This window comes from Hoplias malabaricus, chromosome 2, assembly GCF_029633855.1.
Source record: "Hoplias malabaricus isolate fHopMal1 chromosome 2, fHopMal1.hap1, whole genome shotgun sequence".
Classification (NCBI taxonomy): domain Eukaryota; kingdom Metazoa; phylum Chordata; class Actinopteri; order Characiformes; family Erythrinidae; genus Hoplias; species Hoplias malabaricus.
The window spans coordinates 64,603,709-64,614,378 of NC_089801.1; the positions used below are offsets into that span (position 1 = coordinate 64,603,709).

General features: G+C 41.2%; 1 protein-coding gene across 2 annotated transcripts in view; it reads left to right on the forward strand.

Moving 5' to 3' along the window:
- jag1a (jagged canonical Notch ligand 1a) overlaps positions 1 to 10,080 on the forward strand; it is a 32,602-nt gene extending 22,522 nt beyond the window's left edge. Inside the window, exons 13-26 of one of the 2 annotated variants that reach the window (XM_066660839.1) lie at positions 399 to 549; positions 1,841 to 2,005; positions 2,117 to 2,230; positions 2,394 to 2,507; positions 2,596 to 2,709; positions 2,996 to 3,112; positions 3,516 to 3,543; positions 3,844 to 3,929; positions 4,944 to 5,057; positions 5,537 to 5,646; positions 6,216 to 6,440; positions 6,908 to 7,039; positions 7,474 to 7,624; positions 7,900 to 10,080. In XM_066660839.1, coding sequence (XP_066516936.1) covers positions 399 to 549; positions 1,841 to 2,005; positions 2,117 to 2,230; positions 2,394 to 2,507; positions 2,596 to 2,709; positions 2,996 to 3,112; positions 3,516 to 3,543; positions 3,844 to 3,929; positions 4,944 to 5,057; positions 5,537 to 5,646; positions 6,216 to 6,440; positions 6,908 to 7,039; positions 7,474 to 7,624; positions 7,900 to 8,411 — 2,133 coding nt within the window. In that variant the 3' untranslated portion in view covers positions 8,412 to 10,080. The remainder of the gene's footprint in view (positions 1 to 398; positions 550 to 1,840; positions 2,006 to 2,116; positions 2,231 to 2,393; positions 2,508 to 2,595; positions 2,710 to 2,995; positions 3,113 to 3,515; positions 3,544 to 3,843; positions 3,930 to 4,943; positions 5,058 to 5,536; positions 5,647 to 6,215; positions 6,441 to 6,907; positions 7,040 to 7,473; positions 7,625 to 7,899) is intronic. The other variant, XM_066660840.1, reaches the window with a different exon arrangement.
- Positions 10,081 to 10,670: the final 590 nt, after the last annotated feature.

Below are 10,670 nucleotides of genomic sequence, written 5' to 3' on the forward strand. Positions count from 1 at the left end.
AGCTCATGCTAGTATAACACATTGGGTAAGTTGTGGTAGCTCAACTGCCTAACTGCTTTAGCGGAATTCATCCTCGTAAAACGGACCCCATGGAACTGTTCCTTGTTCTGAGAAATAAATTAGCATGTTCATGCTATCAGGCTCAAGCAAAACCCATTAGCTGTGTTCACACAGCTGACCCTTTGTACAGACAGTGAGGACAGAGCAGTGGAGTAAAGAGCTAACATGGGGCACCGAAGTCAATGGAAGTGTCATGAATAACTTATAATGAATTTGAAATAATAATTTGTACAGTGTTATGTGACGTTTAATGAAGCTGTACACCACAGCTGATGTAGTGGGGTCTTACGACTCTGTTGGATCACTGTTTGACATACATTTGTCCCCTTTTTCTCCAGTTGGATATTGACTACTGTGAAGGCCATCCCTGTCAGAACGGAGCACAGTGTTTTAATCTGGCAACGGACTATTACTGCAAATGTCCTGAAGATTATGAGGGTAAAAACTGCTCCCACCTCAAAGACCACTGTCGCACCACACCTTGCCAAGGTACGCATCCATATGGTTTTGCTGCATTTCCAGAACTGATTCTGTAGGAGAATCAGACAAATTAAACAAAGCCAATCAAAATCCTAAACACACGCATTAAAGTGTCAAAATATAAGAGTATATTAAAATAAAATATCTATTTATATGTATATTTATTTATATATAAACCCATTCATTTATTTATATAAAACATAGGAAACAAATTATTATATTTACTAACATTTATGTAATACCCTTGGGACCTATGTCCTCAAATTGCCTAAAAACAAGGATGTGTGTGTATATATATATATGTGTGTATATGTGTGTGTGTGTGTGTGTTTTCCAGTTGTCCAAGTGACAAAATAGTTTACATAGTGCCACATTCCCATTGGTATTTTTCCACTTGTCTCAATGACGGTAATTGTAGCGGTGACATGACCACTGCCTCTTCAGTGAAGCCTCGTCTCTATCAGCTTAAAATGTCTCTACAAAGGCCCAGAAGCTTAAGCTTAGGCTTCATATCGTGTCATATCACAGTTCGCAGCCTCTGTGTCTCTGGATGTCTAGACGTCCCCAATTCACATACGCACACTTCTGAAATGTTACCCTGTCATACAGGGATATTCTGAGGGTTTAATGGAGACGCCCAAAAAGTCGGCGAAGGTTTTTTTAGCTGGTGCATTACTGAGGCTATCTTCAGTCTCAAGGCCTTCCCCCTTCCCCCAGGCTTTTGATGCCATGCCATTGAAGAAGGGCGTAGCATTAGCCATTGCTAACGCTCCTCATTGGTCCCTCAGGGCTGTGTTGCCTTGGGAACAGTTAAGATTTTGTTACAGTGTTGGAGCGTAGCTGCGTTTAACGCTTGGGGGGGTAGACTACACGACGACTTCACTAAGCCTTAGGACGTCGCTATCTGAGCTGTGAGAGGAACTGTCAGCAGCCGGGGTGTGTGATCGTACAGTAATACACACACCAAGGCTTAGAAACAGGACAAACACACCAGAGGTAATATGTTTATTAACCCTTACAGGTCCTGGCCACACACATCAAAATAGAAAAACAATTACAAGAACAATACAAGAGATTTTAAACACCTCATGCTAAAAAGATGTTTCTCTCCCTCGGACAGTGCTAATAAAAGGCAAATCAATGATACATGGTTCTTCATTGGAAAGGCTCAATTAATATTAATAGATAAATCATTGAATATTATTTTGCAATCTTACCTCATTGAAACCTGAGAATTTGTTTTTTTTTATATTATATGGGCCAAGATTGTGTTAAGCCCTGTCTTTTCTTCTTCCTGCAGTGATTGACAGCTGCACGGTTGCAGTGGTTTCGAACAGCACTCTGGGCAGCGTGCGCTTTATTTCCTCTAACGTGTGTGGGCCGCACGGACACTGCCGGAGTCTCGCGGCCGGACATTTCAGCTGTGAGTGTGAGGACGGATTCACGGGGACCTACTGCCATGAGAGTGAGTAATGGCTGTTACCACGGCAACCGCATCACAGCACACTCCCTGTTTTGACTAGTGTTTAGATCATTTCCTATAACCCCTACAATAACACCTCCCCCTCTCTTTCAGACATTAATGACTGTGAGAGCAACCCGTGCGGTAACGGAGGGACGTGTATTGATAAAGTGAACGTCTACCAGTGTATCTGTGCTGATGGCTGGGAGGGACCAAACTGTGGAACTAGTAAGATCATACCTCTGCTTTATAAAGAAAGACCTATACAAAAAATGACAGTATATATATAGAATGTAAGCCTCAAAAACATCTCATTTTGAATTAACTGGTCTTGTTATATCATGTCATTAGGCTGCAAGTTTATGACGTTATATCTCTTTCTATTTTCAAGATATTGACGATTGCAGCACAAACCCGTGCCGTGACCGTGGTGTGTGTCGTGACTTGGTGAATGACTTTTTCTGTGAGTGCAAAAACGGCTGGAAGGGCAAGACCTGTCACTCACGTAAGCCCTGCCCCTTTTACTACATAAAGCACAAAGTCAGGTCTGTGATTGGTAGAACTTTTGAACTGACAGCAGTTTGAATTTACAGGTGAGAGTCAGTGTGACGAAGCCACGTGTAACAACGGAGGAACATGCTACGATGAAGGAGACTCATTTAAATGCATGTGTGCTCCCGGGTGGGAAGGGACTACCTGTAATATAGGTAAGAGTTATACACACACAACACACATGTTATACTTTAATCACAGCATCTACACATGGAACAGTCAAAGAGAAGTTTAAATGATATTTTCTTGATAGTTCAGTCACTGAAGTGTAAACTAAGTCACAAACTCATTGTGAATTGTCTTATAGAGAATTATTCAATGTTATCATTATATACTTTAGTAGTATTATATCAGATTTATAAATGGATTTCATAGGACTTTAAACAGAAAAATACTGCTTCTGAAATTAAGCCTCTGTAAATGGTGTGTGTGTGTGTGTAGCGAAGAACAGCAGCTGTTTGCCCAGTCCGTGTGAGAACGGAGGCACCTGTGTGGTCAGTGGAGATGGCTTCACCTGTGTGTGTAAAGAAGGCTGGGAGGGACTGACATGCAGCCAGAGTAAGAACACACTCCTTTTCCTTATGGCTATCTGCATTTTTATTCTCTCTCTCTCTCTCTCTGTCTCTCTCACACACACACACACACACTCTTGCACACACACAACCACACACACACACACACTCACAGACACATCCATATCTCTGCTTATTTAGCCTGCAGCAGTTTCATAGCACATTCACAATTATAGTTATAATGTGTAATTTAGTGATTAATAAGGGTTCTATACAAAATAAAACAGTGAAAAATGAAACATTTCATGTAAAAATACTGTCAAAGAAGTCAAGGTTACTTAGAAAGTGATTAATTTCAAGTTCATATACTGAGAGTATTTTTGTTCAATTCAGACCAAGACATTTTCTGAATATCACATTTTTTAACCATTTGCTTTTCTATTTTACAGATTCAAACGACTGCAGTCCACAGCCATGGTAAGCCATTTTTAACTTACAAACTTAAGTTTGTTAAACTTATAAAACTAAACTTCAGAGAATCTCTATCCGCCTCTCCATGTAAATTCAGAATCACACAAACAGCTCCACAGTAACTGCGCCCCTCTCTGACATTACCCTCTTCATGTGGAGCTCACATGCTTCTGCGCAGAAGCCTGAGGACCCTCAGGATGTGATTCCATCAAGATCCCTCTCACCATTCATTACACCGTGTGAACAGCAGATGTTTATCTGTGTCCGCGCTGACCTCTGACCTCTGAGCTTCACCTTTCTTTGCAGTTATAACAGTGGGACGTGTGTGGACGGAGATAACTGGTATCGCTGCGAGTGTGCCGCAGGATTCGCCGGACCAGACTGCCGCATCAGTGAGTAAATGACCACTGACGCACAGACAATAAAAGTTCAATGCAGTGCTTAAGCTTTGTGACCACAAAGACATTTTTACACGTTAAAGGAACACTAAGAAATATTTTAACCTTAAAATTAGAACTTCAAAATCATTGTGTTAGTTCACTGAGCTATAATCAGGAGAATAGAGGGTTTGTCACTGCTACTCTGGGCTCAGAAAATGCACTACCTCACTTTTGGAGGAGGGTAGGAACCATGCTCCCCACCCTTAATTCTAAGGGTAAATTAATTACACTCAGCAACTGTAGGGGGAGCCCAGGAGCAAAAATACCAAACCTTACACTAGTGTTTTTTTAAGTCCTCTCAAATAAAACCCAAGTTAATGCAAATGAATGTGGCCACCACACTGCATTTAGCCAATCAGGATTGAGCAGACCAGACCTTGTCTGGCTCTGATTGGAGCACCTCAGATTTTTTACTTACGCTCTGGACCATGTTCCAGTCTTTGACTAGAGCTGTACAAAGCCCCTGGTCCTGGGCTGTGGAGCAGTGGAACAGTGTTCTGAGGAATGACGGAGCATAGTTAGCATGGTGCCAAAATAAACCAGTGTTGCCGTTTCAGTCCTTTCTTGTTTTAGTCAGCTACAACAACATAGTCCAGCTCAGCAGTGTGGCATTTATAACTAATGATCACTAGTAATGCATGTATGGGTGGAGCTTTGAGACTATCCAGTAGTATCCAAAACACTAAGCAGACTTCATTTTTTCACCATAAACATTTCCTACACCTAAGTAAATGGTGAGAAAACCACAGTATTTATGGGAAGGGACGGAAATGGAGATAGAAGGAGATTGTAGCCACTTTCCACTGAAGTCTGAAACCCTACTGACTCAGTGAGCTGGAACATTGTCAAAGTTCACCCGTTCCCATCAGCCGAGTAATTATGTGTTATACTTTACTAAAGATGTTTAATGCGGTAATTACATGGTATCAACTGATATTTTAATAACATCTTTTCTTGATCCCACAGACATTAACGAGTGCCAGTCGTCTCCGTGTGCATTTGGAGCCACCTGTGTGGACGAGATTAATGGCTACCGCTGTCTCTGTCCACCGGGAAGAATGGGAGCCAGGTGCCAGGAAGGTAAACTGTGTAAACAACCATACTACCCATGATGCATCACTCCAGGGTAGACACCATTTAGCTGGAATTGTTCCCAGTCTCATTATGGCAAATTTCAGTGGGTGATTTTGTATAATTCTTTGTCAGACATCTGTACATTTGAGGAACCCTATAGGTTTTTCACAAATTCATTGCACAATTACTGTTTATTTGTTGAATTTAACAAAAGTTGGAAAGATTTTCCAGTACGTACAGGCATTGAAAAACATTAGAAAGCATTAGATAATAGAAAGTCTGCTCTAAAATTATCATAAAATGTAGCATTTATGTTTTCTGACTGTGAAGAACTCATTTGACCTTATTTGCATGACATTTGACCAGGAACACTTCATTTGGGTGAAGCTAAATATGTTTAATCAATCTTTTGTCCTATATTAGGTCAAATACACACGGGATGTATTTGTAATCCGTTTGTAATACTTCTCTTGTTGTTCTGATAGTGACCGGACGTCCGTGTTTGGTCGGAGGCCTTGTCGTAGCTGACGGAGTGAAGTGGGAGGAAGACTGTAACAGCTGCCGCTGTCACAACAGCAGAGTCACCTGCACCAAGGTACAGCGCCCTGCTTTAAGTCTAGCACTCATTCCTTTAGTTAACTAACACCATGAATGTCCACAGTAGCTGTTGACTGAGCTGGTAATTTATATCATTTTCTGTTCTTTTTGGGTATATTTTTGTTTAAATGTTGAGAAATAAGAGCACTGAGTAAAAACACAGAAAAAGAGAACGGAGAAGAAAGAGAACTGAGAGGAAACAGCTAAAAATATGAGCTTCTGCTCCTCACCCCTCACTGCTGTGCACTCGGGGTCAGGGTGAACAGCAAGCGGCTCGTTATCATTTAAAGGAACAGGCGCTGAAAGTGGCCGCTCTGAACAGGGTTAGACAGGACGCTGCTATGTTCTTAAGGCTTGTAATTAATTAACTGCTATGAACTCTATACCGTATCTTTTAGAAATGATTAAGTTTCTAGTATGAATTGTTGATTAAGAATTATAAATATGGTGTAGTAACTCCTGGGACATATTGACTATTATGAAACTAATGTGTAAAAATCCATGTATCCGTTTAATCCTCAAGTCAATGTTTACATAAAAGCTAAAATTGTTGTTGTTGTTTTGTAGTTGTGGTGTGGTCCGAGAGCGTGTCGTTTGGTCGGAGGAAGTCGAGGGGAGTGTCCAGTCGGTCAGTCCTGTGTCCCGTTGAGGGATGAAAGCTGCTTCGTCCGGCCGTGCCCCATGCAGGGCGAGTGCTGGTCAGGTCATGGTCCAAAGATCCGATCCCAGTGTCACCCTGAGAGCAACTGTGCCAATGTCACCTTCACCTTCATCAAAGACACTATGCCACAGGTGAGCGAGCAGTCTGTTAACAGCTGTGGGAATGCTCTCTACAGAACCCAGGTTAGGGTCACCATGCTCCATGTCAAGTGTTGGTTAGTTGGGGGTATATAGCTCCATGGTAATGGGGAACTGCATGCTCTTGTGGGATCGAGCTCCATCCAGTATCTTTGTGACCCAGAACAAAAGGTTCAATTTCAGGACCTGACCTCAGTAATGCACTAATTCAATAATATACCAGCATCTAGTGTAAAGCATTCTTAAAAAAATAGAAACTGTTACTGCTGTGAAGGGGAAAATCTTCCTATTAATAACCATCATTTCAGATGAAATTTTGGATGTGCTGGTGTCCATAAAACTCCATATAGTGTAATATTCTCATGTAATACCTTTCTTTTTTTCCTCTCTCTCTTTCTCTCTCTCTCTCTCTCTCTCTCTCTCTCTCTCTCTCTCTCTCTCTGTCCCTCTCTCACCTGCAGGGTGTTACTGTGGAACAGGTGTGTAGGGAGCTGAGGAGTCTCTCTGTGGTGAAGAATCTTTCCTCTGATTTTTCCATCTCTGTAACCTGCGAACCTTCCACCAGCGCCAACAACGAGATCCATGTCACCATCGTACGTTCCCCAAACATCCTCTAAATGTTCTCCAAACTATATTCACTGACACTGCAATGCTTTTAATATCACTTTAGTCCTTAAATGTGTAAGTGCATATTCAGACTGTAATACACTAACATTAATTACACTCAAATGTGAAGGTCTCTGTTGATACACTTAATTCCGTAAGTCTAAAGCTTGAATTATGTGTTTTGGCAGCAGCTCCCCGAGTGCACGCTACACACAATAATGGTTATTTATGTTTGTGACTTTTGAATGAGATTGAAATCTGTTTCCAAATAGTCCTTTGTTATTGCTATTCAAGTAGTATGCTAGGAATTAACTGAAGGTAAGAGGCAATGTATTGTGCATGCATTAATGTTTTGGATTAGTGGATATTTTAGGGTTTATTTCAGATTAAAAGGTTAAAATCAGTTTGCGTTCTCCTGCAGGTTTCAGATGATGGTGTGGGCAGTGATGCTCCGGTTAAAGAAATCACTGACAGGATTGTGGACCTGGTGACCAAACGTAATGCTAACGGCACCATCCTCAAAGCCATCGCAGAGGTGCGGGTCCAGCGCAGGCAGAACAACAGTCAAACGGGTAAGATACTACAGCAAACACAATGCAGAATATACAACACTGTAGGATGATATGGAAATGTATGCACTGACTTACAACAGACGAAATTTACCAATTAAGCCAAGTCTGTTACTGAAAGTATATTGGTTTATGGTCAATATAAACATAGGGTGCACACTGAACCGAGGAGAATTGATTAGGGTCCAACATTATATGCTTTTATCACAACAGTGTTTCATAAAAACAGACCCATTTCTGAAGCATTTTCACATCCATGTTTCCTCTCTTTTGCCCAGTAGAGTACTTGGTGCCTGTCTTGGTTTCGGTGGTGACTGTGGTCTGGGTGCTAGCCTTGGCATCAGCCTTGTTGTGGTGTGTGAGGCGACGGCGCAAGCACAGCGCTAGCGCCACGGCAACCGGCCACACCTCCCTGTCTCCCACGCCAATTGCCGATGACAACAATGCGGCGAACAATGCTCGCGATCATCTGAACCAGATCAAGAATCACATCGAGAAGAACCAGGCAACCAACGGCAACGACAAGCTTCACGGCGACGACAAGAACGCCGTCAGCGCCAAGATCAGGACGCACTTCTCCGTGGAAACGAGCCAAACGGAGGAGGACACGGACACCGACAAGCGGCTGCACAAAGCCCGCTTTCCACGGCAACCAGCCTACATGCTCGTGGACAGGGAAGAGTGTGCCTGTCTGAACGGGACAACAGGGAAGCACTGGACTAACAAACGTGACAACAGGGACCTAGAACAGTCGCAGAACAGTTTACACAGAATGGAGTACATTGTATAGCGACCGCTGACAAAACCAAAATAAATACAGCAACACAGGTTGGCTAATGTCACAGTCGCCATGACAACCAACATGGCTGCATGCAAACAAAGGCCATGCGAAAGGGATGAAAGCGGTGGAAGAAAGAAAAATAAACAAAAATAAGCACGACTTCTCTTGAAATTACTTCTGGACGACCGTCAAAAGGCTCAAGCCGGAGAGACTCCGCTTTGGATTCGGGAAATCTTACAATAAAAAAACAGAGGAAAATGACAAAATAAAAGTCCCCGTGGGTGGCTAGTTTTCCAGGTGTAGTGGACAAATATTTTGGAAAAACCCTGGTTTAAAACAATAATGTCACCATGAAGTCCTTTGTTTATTAACAAAATGGGAAGTGACGACACTTCAGATAAATTGGATTTGTGTTCAAACATCGGAAGTCATGTGACTTTGCACTCAGCAGCTGTCCGTGTTTCCCCTCGGCTCATTTCACAGGGACTTATAGTTGAGACCCCATTCATTTGACTGAGCGAACCATGTTTACAAATGGAGCTGACGTTAAATATGGGCTCTGTGTAGAAGCTGATACAAAAAGTGAACAGCGTTAAAGGATCTGTTCCCATAAAGCTTCCATTTGACCACACCACAACAACCATCAAAACTTTATTATAATGATTATTTATTAGCCTTTTTTTTTTTTTTGCAGAGTGGCAGGTCAAACATACTTCTGTCATTTCTCGCAATATGAAGAATTTAACTGTCGACTTAGAATGCTGTTGGTGTTGTGTAGATTTTGTATGTACATATTTTTAATTAATCATTGTGTATATTTGATTTATTAACTTAATAATCAAGAGCCTATCATTCCCATTTTTATTTATGTGCTTCGTATAGATTCGAAGGTTTGACAGCTTTGTAAGCTTTCTACTTCCTTATTTTTGATGAGAAAATATTGTTTCAACTTTCGTAAAATGCCAAAAGTGTTCTTGAGAGAATAGTTTTATTTTTCTGACTGTATGATTGGTGTTGTCATGCCTGAATACGGACGTGTTGTACAAAGTTTTGTTTCAGAAACAACCATGTGTATGGTTAGATGTTTGTAAGGATTATTTTTGTAATGTACTGAAGAGGAAAACATTTCTCTGATAAAAGAAAGTTCACAAACTTATTACGACGATGAAAATACGTGACCACACATCTCAGTAGCGGTATTATTGTCATTATAACCTCTAGAATGTTCCATCACCATGTTATCATTTCCAATTACATTTCCCAGAGCAGTATTCTGTAACAAATGTCACCAGTTTGTATGGAGATATGTGAAAATTGACTGACCATAATATGAGAAGAAATAAAAGTTTTATCTTTTCTGGAAAAGGAAAAACTTACTTGATCCAACTGATCATCGTGTTTCTATATTAAAAAAAACCTACATTATTATTATTATTATTTCTTATTACTTTTAAGATGTTGAAGAGGGGAGGGCAGGTCCAGATAAGTAAAGCTCTTTAATGGGAGTGAAGCTGGCCAGACATTGTAATTTTAGCACAGTTTTTAGGCCTCTCTGATCAAAATGAGATGAATTTCAGTTTCACATTAGTGTTAAACTTAGGCAGAAACTTGAGAATGTTTTTTGTTTGTCCCTTCTTTCTTTTTTTTAAGATGAGTCTTGTCTGTTTCCTGTTTATTTGTGCCTTTGAAAAGTAATATTTATTAAATTACTTTGTAAGAAACAATTTGTTTCATGTGGGTCCATTCATTTTTAGCACTTCCAGTGACTGAGATTAAAACAACATTTGAATCCCCTCGCCCTCTCGCTGTGTGTGTGAGGGGTGTGGTGTGTTCATCCTTTGTCTTTGTGGGTTTCCTTCCACAGTCCAAATACACCTACTTGTAGGTGGCTGTTCACAAGTGTCCAGGCATGGGAATAAGAGACTAGGTGAGTGTGTGAAATTGTCCACAGGTGTGTGTGTGACTTGGTGAGTGCATGATGCCCTGTGATAAGCGTCCCGTTCGGTGTGTGTTCCTGCCTTGCTTGTAATGTTTGTGAGTAGGCATCAGGCACAAAGCTATCCAGATTAGGATGAGGCGGTTACAGAAGAATAAAAGAATGACGTTATATGGTTTGGTTTCCTGAACAGAGGTTTAACCCAGTCTTTGACTAAATTGCTGGATCCATGGTGAATCACTTAGAAATTCTTATTAGCCCAAGATTAGGGTTAATCTGGGTGTGGGGAAACTTTCCCAGTCTTTAAGTATTGAACTAACCCAGCAAATACA